This window comes from Salmo salar, chromosome ssa12, assembly GCF_905237065.1.
Source record: "Salmo salar chromosome ssa12, Ssal_v3.1, whole genome shotgun sequence".
NCBI classification, from domain to species: Eukaryota; Metazoa; Chordata; class Actinopteri; order Salmoniformes; family Salmonidae; genus Salmo; species Salmo salar.
In genome coordinates this window covers 53,849,759-53,865,046 of record NC_059453.1, presented here as the reverse complement: position 1 = coordinate 53,865,046, position 15,288 = coordinate 53,849,759, and the positions used below count along the sequence as shown (strand labels likewise).

Sequence of the window (15,288 nt, the reverse complement as noted above, 5' to 3'; positions counted from 1 at the left end):
CAAGACCCTGGGCTGGACAGCGTATTTTGCAGTTCCCTGCTCTTGCAGCGAGTTGCCCACAAGTTAGACTCTTGCTCACCAGTGTTGATGAAGCACCCTCTGGTGGCTTCATGGCGAGGCGCCCTTTTGTTGTATTTTTGCTCTGTGCCCTTGGCGAGCTGGATTGAGCGGAGAGCTGTGGCAAGGAGGGCACTTGGTGGTTGAGTGCAATCCCTTCGTCTTCCCTATGAGTGGACGCATAGGAATGAGCCGTTGCACGGGGTATAGGGTTTTAGGAGCACAGATGTGCTTCTCCCCCATAGTGATGTGGGGGGAAAGTCTGTGCTCCACCTGAGAGGGAACAGGCCAGGACATGGTATGAACTGTTGGCTGTCCCTCTCTACCGCTGGAGCCAGTGTGCTGCCCGCTCCCTGCCACGAGGCCACGGCTTGTGAAAGGGTAGACCGTGTAGCCACGGTACCCGGATCTGCAGGACAGGCAGAAGTTGAAGGCTTCGCCCTCTTTCTTTCAATGTTCGCACTTCTGCTGCATGGCGGTGATAGCCGGCCAAAACCGTTCCTTAGGCTCAATCAGAGCATCAGGGAAATCTGCTTTCTCCTTGTCCAACAAGATGGACAATTTTAACCATAGGGCTCTCTCCTCCGACACAGCGAAACTCATGGCACTCCCACAGCCTTCTATGGTGAATCTGGAGGCCCGGAGGTTAAGGTCTGCTACAACACAGATCTCCTCCCAGAAGTTGGAGTTGGCTGTGCCAATGGCTAGTAGATTGCCAATCTCAAATCATTCTGATAAGCCATCAGTATGGCCATAACGTTCAACGCCCGTACTGAACGTGCCGTCAACACGTACACCTTCTGGAAGATGGAGGCAGAAAAGCACTCCGTGTTTCCAGGAAGAGTAGTGCCAGACAATGCCGAGGTATGGATGGCTCAACCACCGGTTGAGCCATGCATACCTTGGGCTTGCTAAAACCCAGCTTCTCCTTGCCCTTCATGTTCATTCCGACTAAGTGTCTGGTGAGTACCTTGCAAGACAGGGTTTTGACCCAGTTGCGTTTGCCTTCCACCTGCTGGGAGGAGTTGTTTCCCTGAGACGGTGTCAGAAAGGAGCCTCCTCCCATTGAGCCAGTCCACCTCCTATTGAGCCAGTCCCTTTCGCGCCCTAGGGGATGCAGGCCACTCAATATTGAGCCTGGTCGCTGCCCGCCTGCAGGTGTCGATGAGCCGGAAATTTTTTGTCTGGGAAAAGATGCTTTGCTTAGGGTGCTAGAGGGCCTTGCGATGTCCCCTCCCCCTTCCCAACTGCTAGGACTTCAAAACCATCCATAACCTCAGCCCAGGAGGGTTGGGGTTGAGAGTTAGCCTTATTGCCCCCAGGCTGTGAGGGAGAACAGTCTGTTTAAGGCAGGTCTTAGGCATCTTCCTACAACGTACACAGGACTCAGGGTTAGTGAGTGCTGCTTTGCCATGCTCAACCACCAAGCAGTTGATACACAAGGAGTGTGTATCCTTGACTGCAATCATGGCCCTGCATGGACACGGTGTGCGGTGCTTTGGCAGCGGCCCTGCTCAGGCAGCAGGTTACATCACTCAGAGAAGAAAACAAAAAGTTTGTAAACTCGGGTTAAGAGAGTGCTAGCTGTGTGTAGCTGCGAAGCTAGTTTTAGCTAGCTAGTGTTCACCTAACACGAAGAAAAGCGTGTTGCAGCATAGTCTGTTGGTGACCACAAGCGTGGCAGTCTCTTGACCGCCACGCTTGTGAGGCTGGATTGGTCCGTTTAGTCAACACAAAACGAGTGAACACAGGTTGAGCTAAACGAGAGAGGAGAGCTAGCCATTTTTACCCTTGCAGGTAGAAAAGCTAGTGGTGCTTAGCTGGCCTTGCAGCGAGCTAGCTGGATTAGCTAGGCCTTGTGGCTTGCGCAAGCCAAGTCTCAGTAGCTAGCCATGTGACGCTGGCTGCAACCGGATAATTAGAATTCTATTCTAAGCAAAAACGTTCCTTTCGGTCAGTACTCAACACAAAGGGCGAGAGCTGAGGTCCTACGTTTGGCAGCGTAACCTCGCAGTTCACCTGAGAACAGTTAAGCAAGAAGACAGGGGTCAAGTCGTGCTGAGGAGAGCTTCAGAGAGCGTAGGGATCTTCGCAAGGAAGAAAGTGAGAATGACCAGAGGGTGGGGCGAGTGGCACCTTATAAAGAGGGAGGGGCTCACCTCATTCGCCACTTGACCTGTCTATTTCCGACAGCAAATCCCATAGTGAGACATCAAAACAAGTATTTGAAGTAGAACTCTGCTTCTCAACCTAAATGAATTAAACCACAACTAGCAGTATTACGATCTCCATCACTTTCAATCCATATGAGATGGTGTGTATTGGGTCCAGACTCACCAGGTTGCTGTTGGTGTTATTGCTGTCCTCCTCAGGCATGGGCAGGAACACAGCCAGGGCCACACAGTTGGCAAAGATGGTCAGCAGGATGATGATCTCAAACGGTCTGAAGGGGAACGCTCAGGAAAGGTTCAAGCGACATTGTACACATCCAGCAGATTACAGAACTGCAGGGTGTAGGAAATAATCTAATTTTAAAATATACCATTAGATACTGTGTGGGGTATTTTCCTTTCTTACTCAAACACTGATGTTACTTAACCAAACGATATGGATGGATATGGATGGATATGGATAGCTATTCCACCATTCAATGCCTACAGGAAGTACACATGGATCTCAGTGAGATATTTCAACCTCACCCACCTATTAGACGATGTTCACTATCTAAATAACCATAAGGTGCATGGTTTAACATGCCACTGTAGACTTCATGTGACAGGAAACTAGCGCTCGTGCTAGTTTTGTATCAGTTACAGGATAACTATTGTTACAGAGTAACCATAACTAGCAATCTTGGCCATGCATCTGAATCACAAAATGTCAAACACGTCAATAAAGTGAGTCTCTTTCAGTTTAACTAATGTACAGGGTGTGGAACCCCTCAATAGGGACTTCCCCATATAGCCAAGGGTATCGAAAACACACTGGAAGACATTTGAGGCCAACAATGGGTCAGTTAGAAGATAATCGGATCTATTTATGTAGGCACCTGTGGTAAAGATGGTGGCGAGTTCAAATATCTGGATCCATTCAGTACAGCACATTCAAAAGGTCAATGCTGTGCAATGTTGCACTCCTGGGTGCGTAATAGTACAAAGCTTTAATCAGGGTAATACCATGGATAATCAACTACAACTTCATAGGGGGTGGCAGGTAGCCTAGTGGTTAGAGTGTTGGGCCAGTAACCGAAAGGTTGCTAGATCGAATCCTTGAGCTGACAAGGTAAAAATCTGTCGTTCTGCCCCTGAACAAGGCAGTTGACCCACTGTTCCTAGGCCGTCATTGTAAATAACAATTTGTTCTTAGCTGACTTGCCTAGTTAAATAAAACAAATGTTATAGTCATCATGCTGTTCCCCACTCAGACTGCAGTACCCAATTCCACCACCAGTCTGTGTCTGAGGCAGCATTCTCTTAGCTTAGCGCGTCTGTTTTTAGGCTGTGATGTGGGAGGACAGCTGTCCGTCCGTCCCCAGGAATATCATCACACCGCCGCTTTAACAAACTCATATTTTACATGTCAAAAAATGTCCATCAACAGCTTCCCTGGATTATAACAACATCTCAGTGAATCATTACTGCAGCCACAGTCATTACTCACTACCAAAACAGAACTGTAACCTTGGATTCTATGGCACGCACACGGTTAAATTGTGATTCTGAGCTGTGGTGGATTTGTCCTCGAGACAATTTGCATTTGCAAGATGATTCTAACAGAAATGTACTCTGTTGTGTTCCTGTCACCACCCAATATGGGTCGTCTCCGCACTACCCTAATGCTACTGCATGTTGTTCTGAAACCCGGAGTTATCGACCTGTTGCTCTGATGCTCAAGCCACTCTACAGTTCAGCATGTCTGCATATTGGACCGGACCACCATAAAATGTAAGGGCTGTGTCCCATGGTTATAACGTGTGTGTTGTACTGTAATGTGTGAGCGTATCAGAGTGGTTATAACTCTACGGCTATACATAGATATGGTCCAACCGTCTGTCACCTTATTCAATACAAGACAATAGGAGAGTCAACGGGAGGTGCTTTATAAAGGGTTGACTCATCACGAAGGCAGCCATTCCTCAGATCCCTGAAGCAGTTGTTCCCAGACGCTCTGCTGCTACCACCCATTCAAAACAAGTCAAATCAAATTAAATTGCATTTGACGAATACAACAGCTGTAGGTAGACCTTACAGTGAAATGCTTACTTACAAGCCCTTAACCAACAATGCAGTTTAAAGAAAAAGACGTGTTAAGTAAAAAATAACATTTAAGAAACAATTCATTAAAGAGCAGCAGTAAAATAACATTAGCGAGGCTATATACATGTGGTACCGGTACAGAGTTAATGTGCGGGGACACCGGTTAGTCGAGGTAATGAGGTAATATGTACATGTAGGTTGAGTTAATATAACTATGCATAGATAATAAACATAGTAGCAGCAGCCTAAAAGGGGGGGGCAATGAAAATAGTCTAGGTAGCTATTTGATTAGCTGATCAAATACCTCTCTGTCATACACCAAAAACACAAATCCTTAACTCTCTAACAACCCAGTTGCTATCCATGACCTCAATAGAAACTGGGCTTGGGGCACGATGTGGGAAACACTGCTGGGTTGCAATGACCATTAATACAAGACCAAATGTATCAATGTCATAAACAATCATTTGCTATACTGCCAATCCACAGACAGGCTTCACTATCTGGCCATGTTAGACATTTATGGTATGAACGCACTGTGCTTCCATTATTTCTAACAGCTTGACCATGCTTCCTGGTTTAAAAGACAATGGCCAAACTCTTCTTATCTAGCCTGTTTGTGCTGTGTTGACAAGGCAGCTCAAACAGATCTGGGACCAAGCTACTTCATTTCTACACACAACTCTGAGCAATGTTATCTAGTGACAACCGTTTCCTGTTCCCACACCCTCCTGACCTCTAACCCCTGACCCTTGACCCCTGACCCCTAAAGGATACTTCCATTCCACAATGTTGATGGCAGCTTTGCGGAAGGGGTTCTTTAGTGTGAGGAAGAAGAGGGAGCGTGTGGGCCGAGGGTTTCCCCCCGTGGCCAGGAGCTTCTTCAGCTTCTCCTTCTGCTTCCTCTTCAGAGTTTCCTCGTCCATAATGTAGGACTGCAGGTTAGGCTCGCCGCCACTCTCCGCCATCTTGGCTCTACCTGGGGAATTTGGAGGAAGTGAAGATGGTCGCTAGAATGGCCTCTTCAGCCAGCCAGCTATTGTACCCCCAACTTGACCTGGTCGTCCAGATACTGGCCCAAGTGAAGATGGTTGCTTTCAGTGCTGTATTCCACCAGGTCAGCTAGCAATTCACCTGCTCAACTAGTCCAGGTCCAACTAGTCCTCTTCATAACCTGCTGGGTAGGCACTCATTTCTTCCACAACACTCCTCTCTCCTCTCTGTTGTCTATATCTCCCTGTACTCTTTCTCGGTCATTCCCCCTCTCTCTCTCCCTTTCTGAGATGACAGACCTGTGCCTGTGTATTGGTTGGAGGAACAGTTGGTCAGCGGAGAGAATAAATATAGACAATGAGTGTCATTCTGGGGAGGGGGGGGGGCACATTTACCAAGAGTGAAGGTTAAGGCAGCGTAAGGCATATACTATCTTGTTGTCGGCCCTATAGTAGTATCGTGTCATTGGGTAACAGGGTTGGAGTAATGTCCTGTCATTGGTTGTAACACTGAGTCCCCCGACATTGGTTGTGCTATTTGACTTTCAATCATTTTTTATTGGCCTTCACAGACACGATGGCTACTACAATGCCCGACGGAGTTGGAGTGTCTCCTCATTGGTTGACCTAATCCTTCACGACCTCTGACATGTATGTTTGGGAGCAGAGTTAACACCATGGAATGGAGTCGATGGTGGGAAACGTGTCTGTGAATTATTGCCAGTGAGATCTGTGTCAACAGTTGGTGACTCTTATGATGAAACAAATACTATTTATGGTATCAATTTGTGCTCTATCCTGCCTAATGCTTTGTGTTATATAACAGGGTTTGTGAAAGGCTTTGTATTCATAGAACCCAAACACAGCAACCAAACATTAATGATAGGCCCCAGGTATGACGATTAAGCACAATTATGGTGAACTACAGTTTTACTACAAATTAGACTAACTAGATTAACACCATTATGAATACTGTCTAACCCCACAAAACAATTGCATCCAAGTATCAGTTGTCCCATTGTAGAATCTGTTTCTTTTCCAAAAACTGTATTCGTGAAAAGTTGTGACTTAATATCACCTGAAATTTCCAAAAGATGTCATGCGCTGTAATACAATTAACTACAGTTTGTTTTGGGAAATACCATTTTTTTTTATAACAATAACGTGTTGCTACAATAGTCAGTTTCTCATTTTGAAACACAATAAACATTGCGTACTTGAATTCATCCCAATTAACACATTTGGTTCCTTGGAAGTTGTGGAAAAGTATGTTTTTAGTTTCACATTGGTTGTAGGAACTGAACGTTTTTTAAACGTTCTGAGAACAGAAGTGAACATTTTGACTGTTCTGGGAATGTTTCTTTTTTAGGTTGCAGAGAGGTTCTGAGAACATTTTACTCTGGTTCCTTGAAATTTTTCCTGGGAGGTTTTATTAACGCTCTGAGAACTGAAATTATTGGTTATTTTGAGGTTTTTGAATAACTTCCTTAAAACTTTCACTGAAAGTCTTTTAATAACACTGCTATCTTATTTTGGGTTAACTTCTTGAAATCCAAGCACAATTAGGACACATGGAAATTCCTTTCCTTAGGCATTAATCATGCAAACATATTTATTATAAAAAATTTTTTTATTTAGTGAGATTCAAACCTATAATCTTCTCTTCTCTATTCATGGAATTAGTCTACTGCGCCACCAGGATGGAGCTAGCATGCCATGTTTTTTATGCATACAAGGCTGTTTATTTTAGTCTGTTCAAACAGACCCCATTCCAAAGGAAAAAAAGCACTCAATAAGATCAGGTGTGGCCAATTAGTGGGCGCAGCCAACACACCTGAACACACTTAACAGGATAGTGGATAGAGAGAGTTTTGTTGAGGCCGAGAATGGAATGTATATGTTCTCAGCATCAAATGTTTTTTTGTGTTTTTTTTATGGAAAGTTTTCTTCTATTTAAAGTCACGTTCTCAAATTGTTCCGAGAACGTGACTTTAAATAGAACCATGAGGAAACCTGTAAGAAACGTTATGCTGAAGTACTGAAATTCAAACAGAAGAACATTGTTTCTTAAGAACATTATTTGAGAACATTCCTAATGTCAAACCAGTTAGAGAACATTCCAAGATAATTACCAACATTTAAATGAAATGTAACCCTGTTTGACCATTTCGGAAACTTTCTTTTAAAGTAATGAAATACTACGATTTTTTTAAATCAAGTTCCTTAAATTAGCGGAGACTATTCCAAAGCCAAACAACTATGCACCATTCCCAAAAGGTTGATGGAAGGTTGTGTGCAAAATAACCATAGGACAACCACGGTCTCACCAAGCTCTAAAAACTTAGAGCTGTTCTCAGAACGTTATGTGCTAGCTGGGATTGCTTTCTGAGTTTCAGGTGTTAATCTTCAAATCTGAAGTGTTCATGACATCTTCTTTAACATAATCAGCTTCTGAAAGAGGTTTGGTAAAACATTTTAGTGGCAAAAAAACAAGACACATTGACAATACATAACATAGTATCTACTGAAAAATCTTAAATTATATATCTTTGTGCTCAGGGTTTGATGTTTCGTGAGCAGTCCTTGGAGAGAGGGAAGTCCTACCTCAATCCACAAATGTCTAGCCACAGTCTTGCTCACAAACTACACTACCCACAATCATCTAGGTCCCAGAGCCCGCTGACTCCTCACAGTCTATCCCCGCGGAGGAAGAGGAGGAGTCTGAGAGAGAGCGAGGTGACCCCCCATTGCTGTGGTCCGAGTCCTCCGTCCTACAGTGGGCAGAACTGGGGCTGTGGCACACCTGTCCCCCCTCATACCCCTCTCTGCCCTTCCCCTGCCCCTCCACCAGTCCCTGCAGGTATTTAATATAATTAATTGCTGCCCTCAGTGTCTCCACTTTACTGAGCCTCTTCTCACTGGCAGCCCCTGGCAGGTGGTCCCTCAGCTTGGCATAACCCTGGTTCACACACTTCACCCTCTGACGCTCCCGCTCGTTACGCTTCTGGATGAACGCTGGCTCGAAAGGGCACTCGTACACCCCAAAGTGCCCGTGGTGGAATGGGGACAAGTAAGGGAGGAGATTGGGGCCTCCAGGGCCCCGGAACGAGGCTTCATAGAGGCCTCCAGGGTCCATTGTGGTGGGGTAGAGGAGGAAGGGCACTGTGTGGGCCAGAGGGTCAGAGCCAGAGTGGAGGTGGTCGGAGTGGGTGTTTGGGCGGTTCTCAGAGTAGCCACTAGAGGGAGACAGACCATACGGCAGGCTGCTGCCTCTGTTTAGGTAGGTGGGCCGCTGGTCTACGAAGGGGTGGGAGAAGACAGCACTCATGGTGATGGTGCAGACAGAGAGAGAGAGACTCTTAAGACAAATGGATGGATAAGGGATCGGAGCAGCGAGTGAGTTGTAACTTTCCTCCACTTGTGGCATCCAGTTTTCTGTTGAACTTGTTGGCCTCAAGTAGAAGGAGAAACAAGGTGGAGCTTCATCATCAAACACTCTCCTCTTGTAGATCTGTGGAAGTGAATTAAGACCGGATGAAAGGTTAGAACTTAGTTAAATGAGCCGCCCTAATCAAACACAGGAGGTTTTGAAGATAATAAGGACTGCTGCATGTATTTAAAGATGCAATGAGGCCATATACACTTCAGAGGTAAGGGATTAGATAGCTGCACTTTGTGCTAAGAAACCAAAGGAAGATCTTTACCGTAACCTGAAAATCAGAGCATTTGCAATCACACTGAAAGTATGCAAATCCAAGACTACTATCTGGCTTTATTGTAGGAGAGAGTGGGGTAAGTTGAGTCAAAGGGTTAGTTGAGCCACCCCTTGTTTCAAGGAAACCATACACAAAATGTATCATGTGACCAAATATTTAGGATGAGGTCATCATTTCATGGAGTCTGTGAAGGAAGAAACCACATGAAAAAAAGTGGTAAGCAAGTTAGGTAAACAATTTTTTAACTTAAATGATTTATTGTGTTATAGGTTTCATGATGCTTGTATCTAAACCAAAGTAGATTGCTTTATATATCAGCTGGAGTCTCTATAAGCTACAATATCAGGTCCTAAACAGAGCATGAAGTGCATCCTTGTAGCTGTGTGGGCTAATATAGTCAAAATGTTTGCCTTAGGATAAGGTGAGCCAATGGCCATGGGGTAAGTTGAGCCAATGGCCACCATACCCCATATAAATTATGATTAGATTTGGTCCGTTTTATGCATAATATGCATAGTATGCCTGCAATGTGTCATGCATATGAACTCAAGATAGTGCATTTCTATTGTTACAGAGCAGACATCATCATGCCCCGTGTATAGAAACGTAAAGCAAGCAGGGCTCTAGCCGTGCTTGAAGTTCTTGAGAGAGCAGTCAAGGAAGGGAGAAAAGGGAATAAGTCTATTTGAGCAGCAACAAGGGATGGAAAACATCGACTGAATAACCAGGTTTCCATCCAACCTTTTTATGCGAGTAAAGTACATGCTGGATAAAACATTTCACGACAGGCTTGATGGACACAGCAAATTTGTCGGTAAACTTTACAAATGTCGACAAAACAAAATACGCTAAACAAGGTGGGATTTTTTTGCCTCTCTAAAATTAATTATGCGAGCAATCTTTTCCTGGAGGCAGAACTGAGCGATTACCACGTAGATAGGTCAACTGCAAAGTCAAAATGGCTATTGTTGTAGGACTAAAAAGTCCTGAAAACGATTTAAGGTTAGGGTTAGGTATTTGGCTTAGCAGTGTGGTTAAGCTTAGGGTCAAGGTTAGGGTCAGGTTTAAAAATCAGATCTTATGTGCCAGCTAGTGCAGAGCTGCCTCCAGAACAAGATTCATGACTAAAAACGCTGAAGAACTTCTTGCTCTTTTCCAATAAATATTGAGGGTCTTATTCTGATGACATAATGATTGTAGCTTGGCTGCCATTAGACAAATAAAAATTCTTGCTCTTTTGTCCATAATAATCTCATAATCCAGGCTACACCCATACTGTAGGAGCGAGCTGTTGGTGAGCATGCAAAGACCAATCCAGAGTGGCCACATTAGCGTTATAAAGCAACATTGTTCGTGACAAAGTCATCAGTAGAGTTGAAAATGCATTTAAGTTGTATTTTTTTTGTTCAGTACATGGAAATTTAACAGCAAAAGTTATTTGTATGTTCACTACCACATCACGCACAGCCTTATATCCGCAACAAGTCAATCTGGTGTGAAAATGTTCATATTGTTTTAATGCATATTTTTGAATTAGGTGCATGAAAATCTGTCGCCAATTGGATGGAACCCTAGATAGTGAAACTGAATAGGCACATTGACAAAAAACAAAATGAACATGTAGCTGTGCGAAAGAGAGGCTATGATAGAGTAGCAGAGGCCCACAAGGGTTTAGCTGATGATATGGAGTCTGAGCTTGCTAATTATATCAAGAATCTCGCAGACCAGTTTCATGGGCTTAGTACGAATTGGCACATGTAAACACCATCCTTGTCCCAGATTACTGGTCAAGAAATGGAAGAGATATTGAACAGAGAGATCTATATCGGAATGTAGGCATACATTTAAAATATACAGTATGCCACACCCCAATACCATAAATTAACCTTTGACCTACTAGCATCATCACCCCACTGTCACAGAACACCATAGCCCACTTACCACAAGGCGGCTCAATATACCCTGTCCCTAACTAAGTCGTGCCAAGATATCACTTTCCTTCGACAAGCTATGTTTTCAAAAATGTTATGTTTACATGAATTCTGATTATTTCCAGGGATACACAACATCCTGAAATATATGTAGATATCGTTTTTGGAAGGAATGCTATATTTCGCTTGATGTAGTGATGCTGAATGTAAGAAATGGCTCAACATACCCCACTCTCCCCTACTTCTACTTTATTTTCAATCAAAAGTCAATTGATCTGAGAAGCAACAGAGAGAGAAATAGAGAGAGAGAGAGAGAGATGAGGAATTCCCCTCTCTTTAAGCCAGTGTTGGGTTTCCCAAAGACAGTTTGGAACGTCTGCCAAAACCACTTAAGCATTTGAAGGTGAGAGTTATTGTATATAACTTTGACAGTTGTATATGTCTTTTGAAGTGAAAATTAACACACACAGACCCATAGACACAAACACAGACACACACACCACCATCGGCATGCTGTGTCCTTGTGCTTGGGGAAAAACTACCCCAGAGTGAAGTAAAGATGAGGAATCATGTATGATGAGCTTGTCTTTGCATTCAAAGTATTAGGACTTAGCTAGAATATATACACAGTAATACATGCATAGTTATAATGCCTTACTATTCACAAGTACAACGGCATGAATATCTATAGGACTTTAGATGATCTATCTATACTATCTATATTCTACTATCTATTTTATATTACCTATACTCTACACATTATCAAAGAACCTAACACAAGAGATCATATTAAATATTAAAGCATCATGTACAATGTAGACGATGATGTCCATTGAATTTTTACATTGGTTTTTACATTGGCTATAACCTAATGACAGAAAATATTGAACAAATCCTTTATATTTACTGTAGATATTCACTGTGTGGCCTGGCCACACAAAATACATCTTCACCCCGCATTATTTACATGTCACATGTCCCAGTTCATGGAATTTATTTGCATAGAATCATATGTACTCCAGAAAGTCAAATGTGTTTTCTCCATTGCGGATGTCTTCATTCGACTCTCTCCATCTTACCTTCAGACGAACAGGTGATAGTCAGGGTCCTCCACATTTAGTAACAGGCCTCCAGGTGCTCAGGGGGAGACAGGCAGGACCCTACCCAGCCTGGGGTGCTCTGTCTGGGGTGAGGACCTCGGTGTGGTTCCTCTCAGGTGTTCTGTGGTGGTGTGGTCGATAGTGGTGTCCTCTGTAGCAGTGTGTCAGGTGGGAGGTGGATCCCAGCTATTACCTACTCTCACCCCTGTACGCCCCACCCACAAAGAGATGGGTGGGAGATCAACTGAGACGAAGATATTGTTTTTGGCTTAAAGAAGTATCGCAGGTGTGGTATTTTATAAATACACCCACTCCCAGTGGCGATTAGATTGTTTAATGATAGTTTAACATCAATGAGAAGCCCGACCTTACTGCGTTAAGTTGTGTCAAGTCAGACTTCACTGATCTCTTAGACAGGTTAATCCAGCGTTTCCTAAACTCAGTCCCAGGGACGCCAAAGGGTGCATGTTTTGGTTTTTGCCCTAACACTAGACAGCTGACTCAAATCATCAAAGCTTGATCATTAGTTGATGATTTTAATCAGCTGTGTAGTGCTGGGGGGGGGCGTGGACAGAGTTTGGGAAAAGCTGGGTTAATAAGTATGTCACAGCATTCTTCTATTATTATCTTCTATTATTAATGCAGTGAGCATTGTCTAAAAAAATCTGTTGTTCATTCACTCACAGGAAGGGACTGTTCAAACTGCCTCTAAACGTCAGTTGCAGAAATAGCAAGTGTTACTGGTTCAGAGCTGAATCAAAGCGCTGCATCCTGGAAATGATTGTTTGCTGTTTCCTATCCCTAATCCCCCACTTCCAACCATGATTAAACAGTCTACATCAGAATCATAGAAATGAATGAAGATATAGGCCACTAAATAAAGGGTATTTAAAGGGTGGAACCACCTTCTAGGAAGCACACTTTTCCTCTCTTCTCCTAAATCTTGGACTAATAATTATTTACAGTAAATGCACCATACCTGTGCCTGCTATCAACCATTCTCTGAATCAACACTGTAGAATATTATTGTGATGACTAATGCACAGATTCTACTGAACTGTTTCTGTTTGAGAGTGGTACACCTTCTTGCCATGCCATTATTGAAAATAAGGACAGGTTCTTGGCTCTTCCTTCCTTCTTTCTTACCAGTTTAAAGGATTAGAAATGACTAAAATTACAAAATATCTATACGCCATGTGATTTGCAGGGCTGCCCAGGGCAGGTCTGGGCCTGTGTTCTCTGTGATTAGAGAAGAGTGTGTCTCCCGTTGTCGAAGGGTTTACACATGAGAGACCCGGGACTGAGCCGCAGACAGTCAGAGAGAGGGGGATTGAGTTGCAGCCATGTCTGTCTCTTACACACTTCACACACGTATGCCAAACACACTTACGCACGCACACACACACACACATCCACACACACTCACATCAAACGCAGACGACACACTTTAAAGACCCCAAACAACAATCATCGCCACATGACGACTGGTGTGAGCTCGAATGGCCATCCCCTCAAAACAGCATCTATATGCCCTCTTTAAGTCACCGCTTCAAGTGTTCCTCCTTCAAATATAGAAGAGCAGGAATGAGCTCCTTAACAATCTAAAGTGAAATACAATCACTGAAATACTCCCACAATACTACTACAACTACCGAATAAGACTCACATTCCTTTCAATCTTTTACCCAGAGAAGCATATTTAGTTTCTTTATGAAAAATATACACATTTTTTACATAGAATTAAATGTGGCTCCCGAGTGGCGCAGCGGTATAAGGCACGGCATCTCAGTGCTAGAGGTGTCACTACAGACCTTGGTTCGATTCCAGGCTGTATCACAACCGGTTGTGATAGGGAGTCCCATAGGGCAGCGCACAATTGGCCCAGCGTCGTCCTGGTTAGGGTTTGGCCGGGGTAGGCCGTCATTGTGAATAAAAACTTGTTCTTAACTGTCTTGCCTAGTTAAATAAAGGTTAATAAAATGATAATGATTCTAGATGACAGGAAAAAGCAACTTCAGGTGCTTGAAAATGCTGAATTCTGCAACTTATGGTTGGGGGCCTAGCCCCCCTTTGGACCACACCCAGCCATGCTCATGTGCCTCCTCAGATTTTTGAGGTGCATCACATTCCTGGTTATGTGTGAAATTGATGACTGGCTGATGCCACATAGGTTACTGTGTTCAGTGACTCAAAGTAACCCCGATGCAATCATTTATAGGCTGCATGATACTGTGTCCACTTATAACAGGAAATGTACAGAATGTGACAGATGAGATGTGACAGGTCATTTCCTTTAAAGAGAAGAACAGAACTATGTCACACTCTCTAAGTGTGTGTCAGACCAACCACAACATGCACACCTCACCTGTTTTGGATAAATACTTCGAAGGGTGACGGTGTGTCGCTCACCATCGGACGGATGTGAAAACAAGGATCCGCTCAGAGGAACAAAACTAAACAAAATACAACACCAACCAGCCGCCACACACACACACACACACACACACACACACACACACACACACACATACACGCACACACACGCATGCACACACACGCACACACACACACACACACACACACACACACACACACACACACACACACACACACACACACACACACACACACACACATACACGCACACACACGCATGCACACACACGCACACACACACACACACACACACACACAGGCACACACACACACAGGCACACACACGTCCCCCATCTCTTTTCTCTCTTTTTCGATCTGTCTGGAGAAGTGCCCAGTCCAGTGAAGTCAGAGGATGTTTTGGTGAGAAGTCATCACCGTCGTTGAACAGTGTGGAGACATACCACTGACAGCTCCACAGTGACACACACGAACACAGGCAAGCACACACTCAAAGTCTATAATAACCTCCAACAGGCTATTGTTTCTGTTCAAGATGATTCTGGTCTATATTCCACACTACCAGTTGAAAGGACCACAGTTTCGAGGTAGGAGACCTGTTTGATCCATCCTGCCTGTAACTGCTGTTTCTAAGCAGGTGTCTCACTCTGGCTGGAGGTATGGACCAGGTGTGTGTTAGAGAGGAAGTGATGAGTTACTCTTTCAAAGTCATACCTATACACACACACACAATACACACACACACACACACACGTGTTTGAGGGGGGGGTAGATCACAGTACTGTCAATCTGACATGCTGTGGACAAGCAGAAGCACTCAGACTGGCCTCCCAAACTGCAAC

General features: G+C 44.0%; 2 protein-coding genes across 2 annotated transcripts in view; both read right to left on the bottom strand.

Annotated features, from left to right (window-relative positions):
* Positions 1–5,616, bottom strand: part of LOC106565294 (dihydropyridine-sensitive L-type skeletal muscle calcium channel subunit alpha-1) — a 34,870-nt gene extending 29,254 nt beyond the window's left edge. Inside the window, exons 1-2 of the mRNA XM_045692011.1 lie at positions 5,091–5,616; positions 2,395–2,500 (exon numbers count right to left, since the gene is read on the bottom strand). Coding sequence (XP_045547967.1) covers positions 2,395–2,500; positions 5,091–5,281 — 297 coding nt within the window. The 5' untranslated portion in view covers positions 5,282–5,616. The remainder of the gene's footprint in view (positions 1–2,394; positions 2,501–5,090) is intronic.
* A 1,713-nt stretch (positions 5,617–7,329) lies between these two features.
* On the bottom strand, positions 7,330–12,307 carry LOC106565312 (achaete-scute homolog 5). Its single transcript, XM_014132258.2, has 2 exons — positions 12,032–12,307; positions 7,330–8,816 (listed from the first exon to the last, which is right to left on the bottom strand). Exon 2 carries the CDS (start codon positions 8,730–8,732, stop codon positions 7,968–7,970), a length of 765 nt encoding a protein of 254 aa, XP_013987733.1. The 5' UTR covers positions 8,733–8,816; positions 12,032–12,307; the 3' UTR covers positions 7,330–7,967.
* Positions 12,308–15,288: the final 2,981 nt, after the last annotated feature.